The sequence below is a fragment of the Amblyomma maculatum genome, unplaced genomic scaffold, assembly GCF_055883805.1.
Source record: "Amblyomma maculatum isolate TAMU_Amacu unplaced genomic scaffold, ASM5588380v1 scaffold_14, whole genome shotgun sequence".
NCBI classification, from domain to species: Eukaryota; Metazoa; Arthropoda; class Arachnida; order Ixodida; family Ixodidae; genus Amblyomma; species Amblyomma maculatum.
In genome coordinates, this window is record NW_028146739.1 from 795,743 (window position 1) to 819,347 (window position 23,605).

The 23,605-nt window shown below is 45.5% G+C and overlaps 1 protein-coding gene across 2 annotated transcripts in view; it reads left to right on the forward strand.

Annotated features, from left to right (window-relative positions):
- LOC146172071 (transmembrane protein 161B-like) overlaps positions 1-23,605 on the forward strand; it is an 86,597-nt gene that overhangs the window by 36,761 nt on the left and 26,231 nt on the right. The window contains exons 7-9 of one of the 2 annotated variants that reach the window (XM_084586116.1): positions 7,469-7,612; positions 8,663-8,773; positions 10,984-11,215. In XM_084586116.1, the coding sequence (XP_084442242.1) occupies positions 7,469-7,612; positions 8,663-8,773; positions 10,984-11,215 (487 nt within the window). The remainder of the gene's footprint in view (positions 1-7,468; positions 7,613-8,662; positions 8,774-10,983; positions 11,216-23,605) is intronic. The other variant, XM_084586117.1, reaches the window with a different exon arrangement.

The window sequence follows — 23,605 nt, forward strand, 5'->3', positions numbered from 1 at the left end:
AGGCTGACAAGATAAGACAGCTGGAAAATGAAATAGAAAGAAGAGCGAACATCAGGACCGAGCAATGCATATACATCACAGTGTCATCCATGAGAGTGCACAGTGGGCATGAATTTGAACACATTGCAGGACAAGCTGTGAGTAAACAAGTATCGGCCAAAATACATGACCTTGTGCGCGAAGGCACAACATGTGTCCAAACAGTTAAACAATGCTTAGACTTTTATGTCAAAGAAGTTCTTTTCGCAAATCAGTCAAAGCCGGACACAAGCTGCCGAGCATTCTTCCCAACTGATGCAGATATACGTAATCATATCCAGGCTGCGCTTCATAAAGACAGGATTAGCTCCCTAGATCAGGAAAATGCCGAAGTCTTGATAGGCACATACCAAAAGGATGAACCAGACAGTAACTTTTTTTACAGATCATACAAAAAGAAAATCTGTAACAATCTGAGATGTGAAAGTGATGAAGTACAAGAAGAATTGGAACAAGAATGTGAAGAAACACTTCTCTTCTGTTATCAATCAAAGTTCATGAAAGAGATCATGCTAAAATATGGCCAAACTGTTGCATGCCTAGATGCAACCAATAAGACAACGAACTATGCTTTGCCACTTTTTTTTTTATCGTCGTAAAGAGCCCACACGGCTATATGATAGTTGGAGCTTTTATACCACAATTTGAAACAAGCACTTGCATTGCAGAAGCACTTGCAATTTTCAAAAAATGGAATCCAGCTTTCTGCCCTGACTATTGGATGATTGACAACAACCAAGCTGAGAGAAATGCTCTGCATGAATCTTTTCCGACAAGCAAAGTTTTCCTCTGTGATTTCCACCAAGAGCAGTCATGGGACAGGTGGCTCAAAAAGAGTGAAAACTGTGTGCAATCAAAGGAAGCTGTACTTGTTGCTCTCCGGAAGATTGCAAACTCAACTAGTGAAGAGGAAATGGAACAGAACATCAGTGTCTTGAAGAGCTCCGAACATTGGGAGAATGAAAAACTGAAAAGGTACGTAGAAGGACATTGGCTGAATGTTAGAGAGATGTGGGTGAGAGCTTACAGGCTAGATTTCAATGTTGTAATAACAACAAACAACAGTACAGAATCACAAAACAAAATTTTGAAATAAAAGTATTTGGAAAGTAATGAAGGAAGAAAAAAGTCTCTGACCACGTTAGTATCTGTTATCGTAAAGAAGTTTTTACCAGGAAGGCAACAGGAATACCATAGGCGTTTGATGGCTGCATCGTCATCATACAGGGCTTACAGTGACACTGTACCAAAATATCTACATAACAGACCTTCATCTTTCGTCAAACACATGATGCAAAGAATGTACACAGCTCTAGAATACACTGAAAGTGATGTCAGCAGCACAGGTGTGGCCGGAGAGTTCACTGTGCGATCGCAATCTTCCCCTGGCTGGCACACGTTAAACATGTCTCGACCAGAATGTACATGCATGGACTTCAAGGTGACCAGATTTCCCTGTAAGCACTTCTGTGCAGTCTTCCGGCTAACAGAAATTTCATTCGAACAATTACCTGAGGGCTATTTAAACAGTTCATATATCTCTGTAGCAGAAATGCCCACTGCTTCGAAACCGGGCACCGAAGTAGACTGAAGTGAATCCCCACCAAGAGAGTGACCAACAAGAACACAATAGTCAGAATGAAGAGTCAGTGCTCCCGATAGCCTCATGCTCCTCCAACCAATTAAAACTAAAGCGAAAGAAAGCTCGAAGCCTTGCAGAAAAGTTCACCAGCCTTCTTTACTATTGTACCGATTCTTTGGCTTTGGACGATGCTAATAAGAAGCTCGAGACAGCTTGTGCTACTCTGAGTGCATCAATTCCATCATCAAGTGGCTTACATATACGAAGTTCTCCAACCAAAGGTTGTTCAAATCATAGGCCCCATCCTCTGCAGAAGGAAAATCTCAAAGCAAAAACAAGTTCCTTGTTGCCAGCAAGGATGAGCAGTGAGCACTGGCGCACTAAGGGTCGCATTGGCAAGCGTGCTGAAGACTTGCGCAAAACAATCAACGTTGACCCTTTTCTGTCGGCAAGCAAATGAATTTACAAAAGCAATCAGAGGAACGTTGACCCTTTTCTGTCGGCAAGCAAATGAACTTACAAAAGCAATCAGAGGAAAATCATTACATTGGTCAGGAAGCAGTATTTATACGTGAGTCTCAACATTTCAAAGTGGCCAACATGTGGAGACTACAGTGACATAACTGCTGTAGTATAGCCCTGATTTCAAAGAAACTGCTTGTGGTTTTAGCCAATACATGAAGTTATCAGTTTTCATAAGCCACTGCTGAAAAATTGGCTGGACTCTGTTATACTGTTTTCCTGTAAGTAAATGGACTAAGAAGAACCCTAATTGCATGGCAGTACAAAAATGCAGCCACAGACTGAAGAAACTACTCTGCGCTACCTAAATAAGGCTATGCTTCCAGGCAGCGAGATGAATTCCCTTTTTGATGGCTGGTTGATTTATGGGGTTTAACATCTCATAGGGACTCAGGCCAATTAGGAACACCGTAATCGAATGCTCCGGATATTGCAGCCATCTGAGGTTCTTCAGCACGCACTGACATTGCGCGGTATGAAGGAGTACTGAACAAGAGATAACAGCAGTGGAAGCCTCAGTTCGCAGGTCGAGCCAACGTTTTGACAAGTGGATTGTCGAAATGTTGGCTCATCCTGCGAACTGAGGCGTACCCCATTTACCCATGTTCAGTGCACCTTCATACCGTGTAAACCATCTTCTTTCTCTGATTCTACCTGACATTGTGTAGCACATGAACACCTTGCTTTTCACCTCCATCGAAAAGCGGTCGCTGCAGCTGGTTTTGATTCGTCCTTTGGTTCTGCAGTCGAGCGCCCTAACCACTTAGCCACTGCAGCGGGGTACCTTTATTATGTTCAGCAATCTGGTACCTGTGGGCATATTGCATGCAAATTTCCTAACTTTTGTATTTCTCTTTCTTGTGCTCACCTAGTGACATGCTATAACTGCTTACATGTATGTACCACATCTTAGACGGAAAAGTTCACTGCTGTGTTCCCGAGTGCACACAGCTTGTATATTAAGAGATCTTCTTGTTGGGCTAGTTGGTGTCTATTCATTATAAGTTAAAGGCGCCAAAACAACACGCACACACACAAGAAAAGAAGAATGGGACAGAGCGCCCAAGTCTTGATAGGTCCCATTCTTTTTTCTTGTGTGTGTGCGTGTTGTTTTGGCACCTTTAACTTATAATGAACAGCTTGTATAGTATCCTACTGCATTTTCTGTTCCTGTAATTTGTTTGCCTGTTCTTGCATCGACTCCATCATATTTACGATGAGGTGATGCATGTTGACATGCACTATTTACTGTATATTTCTGCTTTACCATTCACAATACCAAGCCAAAGACTTCCTGTTTTTAATCTACCTTGCTAAATAATAATTTTGAAACTGTTGCTTTTTTCTCTACAATTTGTATTATTGTATTCATGCACAGAACAACTTGCCAGTTGTTACAGTTGTTAATGTAATAAACTGAGTTTGTTCTAAACAACATGTTCACACGTGAATAAAATATCCATACTAAGCATCGTTGTGTATGTGTGTCAAAACCTGGTATGCACCCACCCATTAAAAGACTGCCGTTTTATCTGCGAATCAGTTTCCATTTGCTGTAGCATACATGGAGCAAAACACCAACTGTAGCAGTATTTTTGTGTTCTTTGCAGAAGGTTATGTTGTAATTTAATCTGATATTAAGAATACATTGCCTTTTCTCTCCACACTGCTTTATTTCCTTGATGCACAGCTGAAGTCAGTAAATGCTTCCCCATCTACACATCACAGAATGAAAAAAAAAAAAAAAAAAAGAACATAAAACACCAGTGACATGCATTTTGCTATGCCTATCCTGACGCTATTTGTAGCGACTAGACAGCAATAGGCTGCTTTAATTTAGGTGGTTGAGTTATTAGAGAGTTTTAGCTTACCGCGATCAGCGATCCGTTAGCGTGATCCGCCACCGCGCTTTCCACTGCGCATGCCCAGACCCTCCTTGCCGCCGACAGATGGCGCCACATACTGGATGTCGGCACATAGACCTGCCGCATCGGAACCAATCAGCTTGTGCGCCCCGCCCACGAGCGGTAGAGGGCCTTGCTGGCGGATCGCAGATCACCGTATGCTAAATCTCTCTATTGTCGACCACCGCAGGTGAGCACAACTGCAACACTTTTTTTCGAAAAATTAGCCGCAAATATGTAGAACGCCCCGACACGTAGTACCTGTGCATTGCAATGAGTGTTTTGCTACAAACGTTGACACACAAGCTAATCGAAATTCTTTTTTTTTTTTTCTTTTTTCACGTATAATTTTCCAGCGCTCGTTGCGTGCGTTGGCTAGTTCCATTAGTAGGCTTTAATAATCAATGATCCTGTGAAACAGCCACTCCTTCACCTGTCATTTACGAAGTTGTGAAGGTACAAAATTAAAGTGCTAAGAAGACTGCAAAGCAGTGCACAAACGCGAAGGATGCTCAGAGAAAATTTGCATAAGTATTCGCCTAGCCCGTCTACTGAGAGAAACAAAGAAACGTATTACTGCACGGCAGCTGTAGTTTTCATCTTGAGCTGGTTTTCTTCCGAGACACCGTATTCGCACCGTATGTGAGGCGTGTCACCCACCACACACACATGGGTAACATGGGTTTCACGGTTTTGTTAGCGCATGCACACCACGCAGCCATATCAAACCGATCCTCGGAACTGGCCGCACTGGCCGTCTCTTGGCGCCATGGTGGAAGAAAAAATTCTTCCTCTATGCTTGGCACACACTTGCTTTTCTTTTTTTTTTTTTTTTTGTGACATCAGCGAAATAACCTGACGTCATGGCTCCGCCCATAAGATAGCGGAGTGTAAAGAATCTCTCCCAATCATGAGAGGTTGCGGCCAATTACTGCAACGGGGTGGCCAACTCCTCTTCTGGTGAGGGAGTGCGTTGCCGGAGGTGTTCACTGGCATCAGGTCACACCCCAAACCTGTTAATGCAATTCTATCGACACACGGATTTTTTTTTTCCGGTGGAGAATTACGTGGCACCGGGATTTGAACCCCGGTCCTCTTGCATGCGAGGAGGATGTTCTACCGCTACGCCACCGCTGCACCTACGCCACCGTTTACGCCACCACAGGGGGTAGATGAGCCGTACGTGAATGTGCTGGAAGATATACAGTTGAACCTCGATATAACGAAGTCCTACTTGCGGCCGAAAATTTCGTTACATCGCGAGTTCCGTTACGACGAGGTTCCCGTGTTTCAGCTGTCAAAATAAAGTATAACTGGTTTGTGGAGCACTGCTAGTTGATGGGAACTTGTAAAACACTTATTGAGGAAATACGCAACAAATTCTATAAAAAAGAAGAACCGAATAAGGGTAAGTAGGGTACGCCTCAGGTCGCAGATGAGCCAACGAAGACAAGTCCACTTGTCGAAACATTGGCTCATCTGCGACCTGAGGCGTACCCTACTTACCCTTGTTCGGTTCTTCTTTTTTATACCGTGCAAACCATCTTCTTCCTTTCGTTCTACCTGAATCCGCAAGAAAATCTAGTAATAGTAGCGCTAACAAGGGATGTTTTCTATATCAGCATAATGAGTGATAGCAAACACCGCGACGGCATCATTTTTCTCCGTGTTCGCATAGCAAAGAACGAGCGCAGCGACTAGTACTCAAAGCCGCCACAAGATGTCGCCACTGGTATCATCATCATCATTAAACATTTGCCGGCGGTTTTATTTAAGTGGGTTCTACTTAAGTTGAGGACAACACAGAGGGCTATGGAAACAAAAATGGTAGGGATGATGTTAAAAGATAGGAAAAGTGGGTCCGAGAAATAACTCAAGTCACTGACATTCTAGTCGAAATCAAGAAGAAATGTGCATGGGCAGGACATGTACGTGAAGAAAGGATAACTGATGGTTGCTTAGGGCAACAAATTGGATTCCAAGGGAAGGAAAGCGTAGCAGGGGGCGGCAGAAAATTAGGTGGGCGGATGAGGTTAAGAAGTTCACAGGGGTCAAATGGATGCAGCTCGCACAGGACCGGGCTAATTGGAGGGATATGGGAGAGGCCTTCGCCCTGAAGGGGGTATAGTCAGTGTGATAATGATGATGATGATGGATTTTCGGTGCAAGGGCAAACAACACTGTGCCAGCAGCTTCCTGATGCTTCCAAGGAAAAATTATTGAGCTTTCAACGATATGTCATCAAACTTGGGAAGGAGCACAGCTATTTGCTTTCTCAGGTAGGAAAGGCCGGTCAGACCCCAGTGTACTTTGAGATGCCGATGGACGTGACTATGGGAAAAAAGGGTTCTGAATCAGTCAGCGTGCTGACCGGCAGAAATGCCAAGATGCGCTGCACAGTGTGTGCACAGTGATGTAATGTACTTTGGCTGACGGGACGAAACTGCGCCTGTATGTAATATTCAAGCGCAAGACTCTACCTAGCACACCACTGGCCCCAGGAATCGTGCGTGCAGAAGAAATTTCTTGGATGAACAGTGGCCTAGTCGGTGACTGGATCCAAGTATTCTGGGAATGAAGCCCAGGTGCCTTGCTGGCACGCCGATCGATGCTCGTGCTGGATTCCTTCCGAAGCCACTGCACTGACGCAGTGAAGGCTCGCTGAGACCGGCATCTACCTGATTATGATACCTGGCGGCATGATGTCTATGTTACATCCACTCGACGTGTACGTTCAAGGCACACGTGAAGGAGTTGTATGCCCAGTGGATGGCTGACGGTCTTTATGCCCTCACACCGACGTGATGCGTGCACAATATTCAGCTGCCCTGCCATCGTGGAACGCGATACCGGACGACTTGGTGAGCTTCAGAATATCAGTAACAGCTTGGATGGTTATGACTGCGTCTTCGAGAGATGAAGCCTCGGATGGTAGCAGTGAGATGATGGAGAATAGGATAAGCAGCGACTGTTTTTTTGTTTTCTTTCAGATAAACATGCGGGTTATACGCAAGGACTTTTTTTTTTCTTTCTCAGAGTTCAAAGTTAGGGGTGGGGGTTATGGGCTAGGGCGGGTTATACGCAAGTGAATATGGTACATCCTAGGCAGTCCAGAGCACATTCTATCAAGATGGTTCTCTTTAAATGTTACCATAATGTTATTGCTTATAAAGCACTCTAAACCATAGTATGTAAAATCCAGTTTTGTGTCCATTCCATGTGCAGAACTATCTGCATATCATCATAGTTGTCTTTTTCTAGTTGCAAGCATCTCCTTTCATGGAAACAGTTGAAAGGGTGAAAACCACTCATTGGATTGCTCACTTTGTAATGTAACTGATGACGGAAAGGGTGGTGGGCAGCGATTAAGAAAAACAAGGAAACAATTTGTCAGGAGCATACATGCTCATCATTTCCTCAGTGGGCCTGCGTCGCAGCTCATGTTCAAGTTCTGCCTGGCCGTGTGGTGTGGACTGGTGGGCGCGTTCTTCACGTTCCCCGGCCTCCGCTACGCCCGCATGCACTGGGACGCCTTCAAGTACTGTGAGGGGCAGCATCTGCTCAGGTATCTCAATACTTGGAATACATATAGTAGCACCAAAGAGTGTGCATGACTAAAACGAAAATCTGTCTACTTTTCCTAATGTCCCTTCCAGCTGTTTCTTGCTTGAATTATTTTTTTTTTTTAAATCGGCTACCAACAGGTCTGCCATTCAGCTCCAGTGCAGCATTGCTACAATATCAGACTAGATAATGCAACAAGATAAAAAAGAAACCTCGTAGAGACAAATGTACAAAGTATATGTGCACTACAATACAGAAATCGGGAGTTCCAGAAATAAAATAGGTCATTTAATAAGATTGGTTAGCCTAAAAGCATAAGTTGTAAAATTGTATTGCATTTCTACTCATGTAATGCCATTAAGGCTATGCACAAAAAAGACAACACAAAAAACAGAGGCAACGACAGGACGAGCGCAAATGAGCGAGCGTTGCCTCTGTTTTTTGTGTTGTCTTTTTTGCGCATAGCCTTAATGGCATTACATGATTCAAGCCAACTAGCCCGACAACAACTCTTGTTGAGGTTCATTTCTACTCATATTTTCAAAAGCATTTTTTTCCCTGAAAAATCTGCAGGGTTGCATTGATTATGCAGGTTTAAGCATTCAGAAAAAAATTAAAGCAGTAAAAATGGAGTAAGAATTTTGCTGGTTGAATTAAATCCATCTTTTGGTACAGCTTAGCTTTTTAAACTTTGAAGTTTGAAAAGCAAAGCACTATTCAGCATGGTTCTGCATTTGAGAATGTAATCTCATATTCCAATTCCTATAGCACCTACAATTATGTTCAAAGAGAGCATAACGAGAGTTCACTCCATTGAACAGGAATTCTAACTGGCAGAGAAACCCTTTGAGGCCAACCAAAGTGCATGAAAAGCATGTTTATCACACGAGGGAATTTTTTTCAGGCCAACATAGGAGTAAGTTCATGATGTGTTTTTTGTGGGTACAGTAATTAATGAGTGGTTGAAAATAGAACTCGATGCAAGCACGAGGAGTGTGAGCAGTCTGTCTGCAGAGAAGTCAGTGAAGAAGTGCCACCTTCTCTGGTGCAGGCTGGTGCTGCACCTGAGCTTTGTGTCACCCCTCTTTGTGGTGCTGCTGTGGGTGAAGCCCCTGGCGCGCGACTACTTCACCCAGTGCTCCTTCATGAGGGGAAACCACCCGTGAGTGTCTTTCTTTCCCAATGTTTAATTGCTCTTTTTTATTTCCACTTGTGGATGAGATTTTTGCATGGCAACATGAGGCAATGCAGTGGCGGACACATACTGGTGAGCATAGCGGAGAAAGCGTACTGCACTCAAGGACATGATTTGAGCATCGAGGAGGCAGGCACTAGCGGGCGGCCAAATATTTGCGGCTTGCATCCATGCTCATTTTCAGTTTTCCTCAGTGTTTCTCTCTCTGTCGTGCTTGAAACAAGTATTTGCTTTGATTGCAGTAATAAGCGCAACAGGCAAGAAAGACAGGACAGGGCGCTACTTGCAACAGATTTATTTGGATGACTTAAATACTAAAAGATGAATACATGGTCATACCAATAGCACATGCACGGGCAAGAAGTCATAGCAGAAAGGCACAAGTAGCTCATCTCATCTTCTCACATGTCAAGAAATGCAATCTCTTTGTTATAAATTGCCACGGATGGCGTGCTGACACAATCACTCCCACACTTCTGGATGTAATAAGCCTCAACCACCTCCTGAGCAAGCGTGTCAGACACAAGACACTGGTTTCTTGGAGACTAGCATTGCACTTTAAGATATCTTTTTATTCTTACCCCTATTTTCTTTTCCACATTTGTTAATGTGTGCCAGTAGCTGAGTCCCAGTACCGGTCCGTAAGGGCAAAGTATGCTCCCATAGCCACTCGTTAATACACCGGCCTGACTGCCCAATGTATACTTTCCCACATTTCAACTACTAACAGCCTGGTGTCTTTCCAAATTAAAGCCATATATGTTTGTTGACAACTTCTTGACACTAAAATTTTAGAGTTTTATTTGTGTTTGACCAGTATTACCTTTAGAGGTCAAGAATACATAAAAAAAAAAAAATGGAATCTGTTTTGGGTCGTGCGTCGCTCCAGTGCTGTGCCATATTTATCTCGCTGCTGTTGACAGCATTTTCTCAGGTGCATGAAGCAAGTAATGTGCTAAGAATATGTGGAAGATTTTTTTATTGTTTTGAAAAAACAGTCATCGATGGCCTATATACAGATCATGGGGGATATCCTTACTAACTTGAGACAACTCACCCAGGGTTTTACTTTTAAACTTGTTGCGCACTGAAAGGGCCAGTACCATATGATTCATGTGCCTTGATAGCGCAAGATAGCTTTTACGATCAGATCAAGAAGCTTCATTTAGTGCCAAAGCTTTGCTCAAAACTAAATGACAATGGTGGCTGAGAAAGTAAAACCAGTGATTATCAGCATAAAGTGGTCCATAATCGGGCCTGTGGTTTTTTCAGCCCTTCCTGAGGCTCTATTAAGCATCGGAATCTGTTTGTGGCATTGAAATGTGGGAAAGTATACATTGGGCAGTCAGGTCGGTGTATTAACGAGCGGCTATGGGAGCATACTTTGTCCTCACAAACTGGTACTGAGTCTCACAGACCGGCGCACATTAATGAATGTGCAAAAGAAGATAGGGGTAAAAATAAAAAAGATGTGCTAAAATGCAATGCTAGTCTCCGAAGAACCAGTGTCTTGTGTCTGACACGCTTGCATGGGCGCTGGTTGAGGCTTATCACATCAACAAGTGTGGGAGTGATTGTGTCAGTATGCCATCCGTGGCAATTCTCAACATGTAATTCTTGCATTTCTTGACATGTAAGAAGACCTGTACCTTTGTAATATGAATTCTCGCTCGTGCACGTGCTATTGATATGATCATGTATTCATCTTTTAGTATTTAAGTCGTCCTCTGTCTTTCTTGCCTGTTGTCTCAGTTGTGCTTTGATACAACCATGGCCTTGGTGATTTGAAATCTCTCGCATTGGCTCAGTGGTTACGGCGGCTCCATTTCGATGGAAAGCAATGCGTTTACTGTTAATGTACCCCTCCACTACAACAGCCATGAGTTGCTTTGAGAACTCCGTAAACGATGCAACACCATGGAAAAGCATTGAAATTTACCAGTCTTTTCTGTCGATGGCGTAGCTTATGCTCATAGATTTTGGGTTCAGTAAAATGTTTCAAGACTGGCTCTGTGAAGCATTGTATTCGTAATATGTTATCCTGCCATGCTGGGACGTGTTCGAATCAGTGATGTTGTGCAGTTTGAGGAGGGTGAGCGCTGGCATAATGAAGTTGCAGATGGAGCTTTTGAAGCTGTGCTATGCATGCACAACTTATCGCATGACTGTCCCAGCAGAAGGAGGTTTCAACTGTGTGAAATGGCACAACAACGAGAAAAGGAGGTGTGGTGCAGGATGAGCGGGGAGGTGTTTGAGACGAGCCGCATTGTGCTGGTGCTGGCCGTGGTGGTGGTGCGGCTGTGTCTGATGCCCCGCTACCTGCAATCCTATCTCAACCTGGCACCTGACAAGATGGCCGATCTGCGCAGGGAGGCTGGAAGCATCACCAACATCGAGCTGCAGCGGAGGGTGAGGAATAGTTGCTCTGTAGACAGTGTAAAGGTCATGTGAAGCAGCATAGAGGTGTGCTTTTGAGCCTATCCTGATGCTAAATGGGCCTGAAGTGCACTTGAAGCGGCAATACAGAAATGGTATCACGATGATGGAAAATTTGTAAAATATACAGAGGCACAGCACATGCGTAAAATTATTATTATTATGCAAAAACAGGTTATGCATTGATAAAGGCATTTGCAGCACTCCTGTACCGTGAATCTGCTGATGTTGCTCCTCTAACTTGTGGCTGGAGCAAGAAGAGTTCCAAATGTTCATACACTGAGCAAGGGTTGATTCTGTGGTGAGTTTGCCTCCAAGAAACACCGAGGCTTTGTGGAGAGAAACCTAAACATTTACATGGGTGTTACCAAAGTTGAAGCCACGTTCGGTTGTAGGAAAGGTCATAGCTGGGTGGAAAGGCAGGAGACTGCGTGGGGAGGGCGAAGGCGTACCATGGTTATATTCATGCGCTGCATGATAGTATGTTCGTCCAACCCCTTAGCCCATGCACGCACAGAATGAATGTGAATAAAATTGACAGTCGAACCTGGATATTGCGAAATAGTTCGATATATCGATAATTCGATATACAGAAATTGGCTAGAGACGCCGCTTGCGATCGTGAAAAATGATACCATATTTGTCGTGTAATTAACCCACTCGCATAATGAACCTGCCGTCCACTTTTGCCCCGGAAAATTTGATAAAAAAAAAAGAAAGAAAGAAAGAAAAGAAAGCTTTGAGGTCGGTTCAAATAATTGTGTGAACAATCAACGACAAGCGGCAGCGACAGAGCGAAAAATTTCAAACTTGTTGGAACTGCGGCACTCGAGCCGCCGCGACAGCTTAAAACAGGTTTTGCATTGTTGCAGCAGAAATCGCAAGTGTTTCGCTTACATGTGAAACAGCCTTTAGTCGCGTCCCCCCGTTTTGGCCGTTGCATCCACAGCTCATTAGGGTGCCTCGATGTCTTTCGCCTCCGCTTTCAGGGTGAGGACACCCTTTGTACCACCCCGCGCTGCCGTTTTGCCCTCCTGGCGGCATGTTAGGTCCCACCCAACAGTTGCGTGCAGCAAGCAATACCTGGCAGCGGGGGTTCTCCGCAGCTGTGGAAATGATGCGAATAAACTAGACAAGGATGGCTTTTTTTTTTATTTGCTCTTGGGAGTAATCTTCTGGCAGTTTCAAGAGTGATGGTGCGGCAGTTGTAGTTGCTGGTTTGGTAAATTCCATACAAACATGCTGCATTTGTTACTCGAGCACGAGGACTTTTTGCAACGCGGCGATCGTGTTTCTCTAATGGGCCAACAGCGCGGAAGGGGATATAGCTTAAAAATGTAGCTATCTCTGTGCAGTTTAAACCTACTTTTGCACCATTCATTTAGATTCCTTTCCTGTTTTATTTATGTATTTTTTTATTTATTTACATATACTGCAGCCCCGTCAGGGGCTATTGCAGGAGTGGGGAAAAGTACAGCTTAATCAACTGTCAGCAGCAAGCAAACAGTACAATGAGTTAGCGGTAGAGTCAGGAGTTAGCAGCAAACTATCAACAGCCAAAGTCATACAGCATAACAATATACAACATAATCAGGAATTTCCAACAATGCTCAGAAAGTGTTCTAATAGCAACAAGCGGACATCACCGGGCAGAGAATTCCAGCTCTCAATGACACGAGGGAAGAAGCTAAATTTTAAAGCGTCTGTGCGTGCATAAATAGGCGACACATTCAATTATTGGTAGTTCCTCGTAGATGAAGGCTTTGAAAACTGTAGGCATTCATGAATAGTGCAAAACGGGATGAATGAACAATATTGTAGAAATACTTTAAACACTCCTTGTGGCGATGAGTATTCAACAGAGAAAGATTCAGGTCAGGAATAGCAGATGATGGAGAGAAGTTCCTATCATACCTTCAGCATATAAACCGCACTGATTTCCTTTGTACTGACTCAAGCTTATTGATGTCGGTTTGTTTATGATGATTCCAAATTATTGACTGGAAAAGTGGACGGATTAGAGCTTTGTAAGTAACCAGTTTAGTTTCTTGAGGGGCAACAGAAAGAGACCATTTCAGTACCCCAGCCTTCGCAATGCATTGTTGCATATTGTGTTAAAGTGTTTTGACCACGACAAATTAGATAAAAAGAACACCTAAATATTTGTATTCAGACAGCCGTTTCAAATATTCGCCATTGAATGAATAACAGTAAGGTAATGTGGCTGCTCTGTTACTGAATGACATGCAGACAGATTTATGAAAATTTATTTGCATTTGCCATGTTTCGCACCATGAGCAGAATGACGAAAATGACGCATTCAGTCGCTCGTGATCATCAGGTGAGTTAATTGATCCGTACACTACACAATCATCTGCATACAAGCATATTTTATAAAAAATATTTTGTGGCAAATCATTGATGTATAATAAGAATAGCAGTGGCCCCAGCACAGATCCTTGTGGCACGCCAGATGATACGTCAGCAGTTTCAGATGAACACGAGTTGAAAGTGACATATTGCTTTTGATAAGAAAGAAAACTTGATATCCAATTTACTAGTGAGGGGTTGTAAGTATTGCATTCAGATTACAAAGAAGTTTAGTGTGAAGAACCGTATCGAAGGCTTTAGATAGATAGTTAAATAAAGTGTCAATCTGAGAGCAGATATAAAGGGAACTAGCAATGTCATGTGCAAATTCAACAAGTTGAGAAATGGTGCTAAACCTGTGCCAAAAACCATGCTGATATTTACACAAAATGTTGTTAGCTTCAAGAAATTCTGAAATGTGCTTATGAATTATGTGTTCAAGTAACTTACATGACTGCGAAGTTAAGGATATTGGGCGATAGTTGGATAATATCTGGAGACTTCCGGATTTAAACAATGGAATAATTTTTGCGAGTTTTCAGGAATCGGGAACAGTGGCAGATGATAGCGATTTCTGGAAGATGATACAGTCGAACCGGGTATATTGAACTCGGATATATCGAATTTTGGTTATATCGAACTCACGGAATATCCCCTTGAATATCCCATGTTAAAGTATAGGAAAGCCGCGTCATATATCGAACTTAATTTCACCGGTCGTTCGATATATCGAACTCCGCACCACACACTGGAAAGTGTGCCTTCCCCAAAGACGATCACATCACCCTTGGCCGTTTGCCGCGTGACGTTTTAACGCCACGCGCGGAAGGAATGAGAGGGGACAGTTCGGCGACGGCTGGTCTGGGCAGCGCCGCGCCTATTCCCCGAAGGCGCGCGCATCTGCCGTTATCGTTTCCCGTGCGCCAACACATGACGTTTGCGAGCCATGTGCGTGGGTGTGCCCATCCTTTTGCCGAGCTATCTCTCTCCTTCAGCACGCGCTACGCATGCGCCAAGCCAGCTCAGCCCGTTTTCAGACAGGCGTCGGACGCTTTCTCCAGCGTGTGTTGCGAACCCTCTATGGCGCCTGCGGACGTTAAAAAGCGGCAGCTTTGTTTTTCTTTGTTTTTGTTTGCGAGTCATCCTTTCTTATCGTTGTGCTGTTCGGACGTTAAGAAATTCGGCAGTTGTTTTTTTTTGTTTGTTTGTTTTCCTTGCGGGAGTCGTTTATTCTTGCATGTATGAATCAACGAAAGCATGCGATCAGCTGCTGTGGTCATGACACCCACCCCAAGCGCGGCGTGATAAATCGAACCAGGCTTGTGCAATCAAGCTATCACGGGCACTCTGCCAAGTTCGCTCCCTGCCACCGCAGGAGCTATCAAAAGATAAACGCGCTGCGACGTTATCGCTGCGCAGCATCTTGGCACGCTGCCAAGAAATGAGCTGTGGATGAGATGACTGAAACGGAGTGATGCGCGCCATGGACATGCAAGCGAAAACGCTCGCGATTTCTGCCACGGTGATGCGGAAACCTTGTTTTGAGCTGCCGCGGTGGCTCAAGCAGCGAGAGGGACGCAGTTCCAGCAAGTTTGAAATTTTTCACTCTGTCGCTGCTGCTCGTCTCTGAGATCGCTTGAATGTGAGCGAGCTGGCCTTAACGCATTTTTTTTTTTTTTTTCAAATTCTCGGTGCAAAAGTGGAGGGTGGGTTCATTATGCGAGTTGGTTGATTACGCGACAAATACGGTATTGTTTTTTTTAGCATCGTAAGTGCCGTCACAAGCCGATTTCATTATATCGAATTATCGATATATCAAACTATTTCGCGATCCCCTCCTAGTTCGATATATTTGGGTTCGACTGTAGTCAGATAACGGCTAGTCCAAAGAGAATAACGGTGTAAAAATGTGTTAGGGATGTCATCTGGGCCACAGCTCTTCTTTGTGTTTAGGTTATTGAGACATCATCAATGGAACATTCTGTGTTGCTAGCAAAACTATTCACCTCTAAACTGTCTTTTGAAAAGACAGATTGAAAATATGCATTGAAACCAGTTGCTATGGTTAATGAATCAAAGACAGCTCATCATCAATAATGAAGGTATTTGGACTAGTGCTCTTTGGTATTATGGATGCCCAGAATTTTCTGCGATTGCTTTTCATTAAACATTGCAATGTATTTCTATAGAAAAAATATTTTGCCCTGTTAATCCTAACACGCAGTTCTTTAGTATCATTGAAGAGGGCAGTGAGCAAAGGATCGCCGTTGCGCTTGGAAACATGTAATCTAGAAACACGATGAGAGAGGTGCAGTACGTCCCTTGTTATCCACGGCAAATTAAGATTTTGTTTTCTAGTCTTTAACGGAACAAAGTTCTGAATACAAAACTTAACAGTGTTTTTGAAAAAAAGGTTGTCATTGAATCACCAGATTGACTGAGAGTTTCAAACATTACAAATGAGCCTTTTAGATGCGCTCATTAAAATCCGGAAATGTTAAATAAAACAGCGTTGTGATTGGATATTCCTGCGAAGAGAGAAGAGCTTAAAAACATCAGGCCCAGTGTTCTTACTTATCTACTATCTGTTTCAAAGACAGATTCACTAGTTCATTGCAGTGTAGAGCTTGCACCAAGTTGACTCTGTTTCGGTAGGAGCAGAAATTTCAGCGAATTTCAAGCTAGACCTAATGAAATGAGCCCTCTTTTACCCTGCTGCCTGTCTGCCCTAATTACAACGAACCCCAGAGGGGTTATATCCGAGTCTAATATACCACCATACAGCCACGTTTCAGTGACGGCGACAATATGTGGCTAATGTGAAGAATTAAACGAGGAAGTTTGGAAGCTTGTTGTTATATTCAGTTTCGTTTTCGGTTTGATTTCTTTATTCCCCAGGGGGCGTTTCTGTTTTCGTTATATATATGTGTCTATGCGTGAATAAACGGGTTGCGTTCGTTCGGGATGCTGGACTCGGCTTCCACCTTCGAAAACACCACATTGGCGACGAGGATGGGATGAACCTACTCCTACCTACCCCAACCCTGCCGCACCATCCGGAACCGCCGCCATGAACTTCACCGGGCTTGCTCTGCCACCGTTCTTCCTTCCGACGCCCGGCCGTCCGTCATTGCCATGGGAGCAGATGTTCAGCGTGTACTTGGTGGCATCCGGAGCCACTGCATTCAAGCCACAGCAACGCAAGGCTATTCTTTTGCATGTTTGGGGGCGGCCAGCGTGTTTATCAGACATTACATGCAGGAACCAGCGTCGTAAACCATCCTCGAGTCTTTTGAAAAAAAGAAATGCGCATCTAGCAGCTCGCTTTCAGCAGAAGTTAACGAGGAGCGGCTCCTCAGCGGAACCGCTCCCTTGAGCGGAACCGAGAACGGACTAGCTACCCCGGGTTCAACACAGTGTTTCCGATGCAGGACCACTTTGCATCAGCACCGCAGTGCCCAGCGCATGGGAAGACTTGTTCATTTTGCGGTCTCAAGGGCCACTTTCAAAAAGTATGCAACCGCAAACGAACTCAAATGCAAGGCCGAGTTCGTGAAGTTGAATGACATGAAGATGTTTTGTCATCTAGCAGTGCTGAGCAAGTTTTGACTTTGCAACGTTCCATGCGTCGCGGAATTCATATTCAAGTGCAAGTCGCGAATGTCACTTTGACATTTCTTGTCGATTCAGGGTCGTCTGTATCAATTCTGTTGGAGCAAGAATACAGTCTATATTTTCAGAGCGTTCCACTATTGCCTGCTCTGCACTCTGTTTGACTACTCTCAACGGCCGATTTCCGTGCTAGGTTGTTTCCAGGCAGACGTTCAGTTTAGAGGCCGCACAGCTTCACTATGCTTTTATGTTGTTCACCGAGGAACTTTTCTGATCGGTCTTGACGGCATTCAAGCCTTGGATCTTCGCATTGAGGGTTCTGCTCTTAATTGCTTGCACACGTCCGTTGCTCCGCTGTCTACTGTCAATGACCCGCTATCCCGGTCCCTTTCCACACCGTCAAGCGCGCAGCCCCGCAACAAACATCTGCCGCCAGCCTTAGCAGACGAGTTCAGTTCGCTTTTTTGTCCAGAGTTGGGTCTTGCTAATGGGTTCATCCATCGCATCAAGACGTGGCAAGGCGTGCAGCCTGTAGCTTCCAAGCTTCGCCCTCTGCCTTATTCTCTCCGGTCGCCAGTATCAAAGGAGCTTCAGAGGTTACTGAGCCTTGACATCATCGAGCACATCGATGCTTCTGAATGGGTGTCTTCTATTGTTGTTGACAAGAAAGATAGTAGCATCAGGATATGTGTAGACCTTTGAGAGCCGAACAAAGCTATTGTTCCAGACAGTTTCCCATTACCCCACACAGAAGAGCTGCTTCATGCTTTGGTAGGGGCTGCACAATTCACAAAACTTGACTTTGCTTCCGCTTGCCATCAGGTTCTTTTGCACCCTGACAGCAGGGATCTGACAGCTTTCATCACTCATTACGGTCTTTTCCGTTTTAAAAGAGTTTGCTTCGGGTTGGCTTCTGCCCGAGAGGCATTTCAGAAGATGATGGCGACAATTCTCGACCGTTGCCCTGGAGTGTTGTTCTACATCGATGATGTGATCATTTTTGGCAAGACCGCAGAAGAGCACCTTTCAAACTTGAACTTGAAGACCGTACTGCAAAAGATCAAGAACGCAGGCCTGAAACTGAACAACAAATGCCTTTTTGACGTTCCAGAACTTGAGTTCCTAGGGCATAAGGTCACTGCAAGTGGTATCGCGCCACTCCCAGAGAAGGTAGATTCCATAGTTAACATGCCAGTGCCAACTGATGTTGCCGCCCTTCATTCGTTCCTGGGTCTCGTAGAACATTACTCCAAGCTTGTTCCACACTTGGCACAAGTGGTCAAGCCGATGAGAATCTTGCTTCGCAAAAATGAGCCGTTCATTTGGTCAGCTGAGTCAGACTGCAATTTCAGGAGAGTTAAGGAAATGCTTTCCTCGAGTACAGTCCTCCAGATGTTCGATCCATCGCTTCCAGTAATTGTGTCAACCGACGCGTCCGACTGTGGACTAGGAGCAGTCCTGCAGCAGAAAAGTGGCCACGAGCTCCGCACAGCCACTTTCGCATCTCGTACACTGTCGCCTGTGGAGAGGAAATATTCAGTCGGTGAACGGGAAGCACTAGCGTGTATTTGGGCATGTAGCGATGGCACACATACCTTTGGGGTCGCCATTTCACTATTCGAACAGACGACCAAGCACTGGTGTTCTTGCTGTCATCCCAAGGACATGAAAGACGCCCACTCCGAAGCGCACGCTGGAGTGCACGACTGCTTTGCTACAACTTCACTGTTGAATACCGCAAGGGGTCCACAAACACTGTAGCAGATGCACTTTCTCGGCTGCCAGCACCTATCTCGGAGGCAGAGATTTTAAGGAAGAAGAAATCGTCTCGTTCATCGAGCCAGCCTGTGTGACAAAGGAGAAGTTCAGGCAGGCCGCCCTCGACGACGGTTGCCTGGAAACCGTCAAGTCATTCGTGCTGAATTCCTGGCCGCCAAAGAAGTCTATACCAGAAGAGGCGAAACCATTCTACCCTATTCGGGAAGAACTGTCGGTTGTTGACAACTTGCTACTGCATGCAGAGCGCATCGTTGTTCCATCCTCCCTCACGGCTCAGATCGTCAGCACCGTGCACGAGACACATCACGCGCTCGGAGACGCGACTGTGTGAGCGGTTCTGGTGGCCACGAATGGATCAGCAAGTGGAATTGGCAAAAAAAAAACTGCCACATCTGCCTGGAGGCAGATAAGTCCGCCAAAACATCACCAGCACCGTTGCAACCTGTTGAATGGCCTGAGCAACCATGTCAGAAGCTTGGACTAGACATTGTTGGTCCTTTGGCGCATGCAGCTTACAACAGCAGATTTGCCATAACGCTTGTTGACTATCATTCTAAATGGCCAGAAGTACACTTTTGCAGTGAAGTGTCTACAAGCACCGTGAAAGACTTTTTAATAAGTGTTTTTGCCCGTGAAGGCTATCCAGAAGAGATAGTCTGTGATAATGGACCTCAGTTCACATTTCACGAGTTTATCACCTTCCTGCAAAGCAGAGGCATATGTCTTTCGCATTCGTCGGTGTACTATCCTCAAGCGAATGGGCAAATAGAGCGATTCAATCGAACGTTGAAGAACTTCCTCCATGTCTCGCTCCTCGAAAGAAGTCCGCTCCTGCAAGCAGTCACAGAGTACCTTGCCATTTATCGATGTACTCCGCACGCTACCACAGGGGTCGCCCCAGCAGTTCTGCTACATGGTAGAATGCCCCAAACCAGGCTGGACGTTCTGGGCTTTTCAGCACCAGGATTTGCAGAAGACCCAGCCAAGGAGTTGGTGCGACTCCGTCAAAGAGTCCGGCGTCAACAGCAGAGCAGCAAATGCTACACGGACAAAAGAAGAGCGATTTTGTCCGCGTCAGAAAACCCCCAGTTCGGTTTAAGGGAGACCGCACTTTTTCCCCACCAACAAAGGTGATCGAGAGGAGGGGACCAGCTTCTTTCAAACTTGGAGATGGCCGTACCTGGAATGCTTCCTAGCTTTCCAAGGTTCCAGAGCCCCGGTCTCCTGGCGTACTGTCTCCTGCTTCTCCGGGCATGCTGCCTCCTGCCACATCGCAACCCCGGTCTCCTGGCGTGCTGCGCCCTGCCTCACCGCAACCCCGGTCTCCTGGCATATTGCAGCCTGCTGAGCTGCAGCCGTCTTCGCCCAGGACGCAGGCTCGGTCTCCTGGCGTACTGCAGCAGCAGCCTACGATCCTGTCACCAGCGCCGACAGTGCGGCGTTCAAAGCGAGAGCGCCGGCCACCGGCCTGGCTCCAAGATTATCAGACCCATTAGTTGGGACTGACATGTACATATGTGTAAATATGTAAATATGTAAATACGTGTAAATCAGATTGTGGCAAGCTCTCCAAGAGATGGGAGTTCCAAATCACCTCATCTATCTCCTCAGGAACCTGTATGAAGGGCAAGAGGCCACAGTCAGAACTGGGCATGGTCTTACTGATTGGTTTCCGATTGAGAAAGGAGTGAGACAAGGCTGCATACTGTCGCCCTGCCTATTTAACCTATATGCTGAGTGCATCATGAGGAAGGCCGGTCTGGACGAGTCTTCAGCTGGAGTGAAGATTGCTGGGAAACGTTTCAACAACCTTAGATATGCGGATGATACCACTTTAATAGCAGAAAGTGAAGTGGAACTCAAGAGACTTCTGATACGCGTACAAGAAGAGAGTGAGAAATTTAGGCTTAAACTGAACATTAAAAAGACAAAGATGATGGCGTCTTGCCCCATCAAGTCCTGGAGCATCAAGGGACAAGAAGTGCAAGCTGTGACAGATTTTCTCTTCTTGGGCTCCGAGATTGCCCCGGAAGGAGACTGCAGCCATGCAATTAGGTGACTCCTACGTCTGGGAAAGAGAGCCATGGCTAGCCTTGACCGCCTAGTAAAGAGCAGAGACATTATTCTGCCAACCAAGATTCGTATAACTCGTGCTATGGTCTTCCCAGTTGTGATGTATGGATGCGAGAGTTGGACTGTGAAGAAGGCTGACCGCCGAAGAATTGACGCGTTTGAATTGTAGTGCTGGCGGAGAATCTTGAGAGTTCCTTGGACGGCCAGAAGATCAAACCAGTCGATATTGTTGACCATAAACTGCAGTCAAATTCTGAAGTTAAAGCTCAGCTACTTTGGTCATCTGATGAGATGAGAGGAGTCGCTTGAGAAAGATTTGATGTTGGGAAAGGTTGAGGGTCACCTGAGAAGGAGTAGGCAGCGAACACTGTGGTTAGATGGCGTCCTCGAGGCGCTGCAGATGAAGTTATGTGATGTTAGGAAGATAGTGAGAGACCGGAAAGCATGGCGTGATATAGTCCATAGGGTCACGAAGAGTCGGACACGACTGAACGACTGAACTGAACTGAAGTAGTATCCATGTCTTGGGGTTTTTTTATACTAATATCTACTAACAACTAATCACTAAAAATAATGGAGGGAGTAGGTTATATTCAGTTTCATTTTCGGTTTGATTTCTTTATTCCCTAGGGGGCATTTCTGTTTTCGTTATATATATATGTGTGTATGTGTGAATAAACGGGTTGTGTTCGTTCGGGACGGCTGGACTCTGCTTCCACCTTCGAAAACACCACGCTTGTTTATTAAACTTCAGGCATTAATGTTCAGAACACGAAGATCACTGATGACGTCCAATCGTTGGAAATCCGAAGGTGATGTGTCCAAAGTAGCATCAGTGGACGGGGCACTTGAGCTAGAATCTTTGATTAAAGAACTCTCGACATCATCCCAGTTATATCGAACGCCGTCAACAAATACATGGTCATATCGCAAACGCACTTTTGACCCACTGTCCTGATAAGACTGCGTAGCATCCTAAAGCTGTTTCCTGATCGATCGCACACGTGAAGAAAAGTCCTCCGATGCCTGAATCCTTGAGCCTTTTCCCAAAAATCTAGCAGCTCAATGATGAGAAGACGCCCGTCCTGCTTTCTGCCTATATGATGGTACCTTTCTATCTTGGGGCATTCCATCTGAAGATCGTCAATTAATACTTTTGTTACAGCAAAGAGCTTTGCTGGTTTCTTGGTCATCTTCTGCAAGACCGTGAAAAGTAATGTTTCTGCGAGAGCGATTTTCTAGCTCATCGTTCCTTGAAAGAAGCCTGGTGACAACCTCAGATAATGAATTCAACTTGCGTTGCACTGTTTCGTTAACTGCATCAACACCTGATACTTCTGTTTTTGTTTCAAGTGCAGATACGCGTAATTCAAGAGCTTCAAAGCGTTCGTTCACTGATCGCTGAAATGTTTTTATTTCTGCGATATCGTCAGCCATCTTTTTCTGACCTGCCAGTAACTCAGCAAGAATTTCATTAATAGGGGTGCGATATCAGTCCGCTATAGACAGACGCTCGTGAAAGACAAAGGAGCGAAACGTGAACGTGACTGCCGTGTAGTCGGGCAGCCTTGAAACTGAGATTTTATTGCACACTGCATCACGCGCGCCCGCTGTGCCTGCCGAGGAGGATGGCGCTGCTAGCCTGCTGACGTAACATCCGCTGACTGCAGAGACAGTGGCGTCAATTGCGCGCGGAATCGGAGCCTCTACAGAGCTCCCCCTTGCAGACGCGAAGGTCGGTGTTGCCGAGCTGAAGTCCAGGACACGTGTTTTCTCACGGGGCAGTCAATGAAGGGAGCCGAAGAGTCGAGCGGCGGACACTTGGGGAGTAAAACAGACACACACGAGTTCGCCATGTACGCGGGTTTTACACGGTCGTTTGCAACCATATCCTCGCAGCCATTCACAGACAAAGTAAAAGTCTTTTCGCTGTATTACTTCGAACGGGCTGTCGTACGGCGAGGGAAGGTCGGATACCTTCACGGCGGACGAAAACGTAAGCTGAGGAAGCGAGGTCCTTTCTTACGAAAACGTCGAAAGTGGAGGGCCGTCGAGGTGGTGTTGGTCACAAGCGCTCAAAGAGCAACCGAAGTTGCTCAACGTAGGGGGGAGGCGAGAGGGTGGGTGCTGCAGGTGGGGCGAAGGTCCCGTAGGCCATTTCGGTGGTAGTGCACCCTAGATCTTCCTTTATCGCCGACCTAATACCGAGGAGGACTAGCGTGAGGCCGTCGACCCATGAATTTCGGGCGGCGCGGGCTTTGAGGGCGGCCTTCAACTGCTGATGTAGCCTTTAAACCGTGCCATTCGGAAACGGATGGTATGCAGTTGTGTGGATGTGGCAGATGCGGAGAATGCTCCTCAACGCTCTGAAGAGATCACTTTCAAACTGTCTTCCGCGGTCGGTTGTTACCACGCTGGGGAAGCCGAAACGAGAGATCCAACTGGCTATGAAAACAGATGCTACGGAGGATGCCGTAATATTGTAGACCGGAAACGCTTCAGGCCAGCGCATGTAGCGGTCGACGCAGG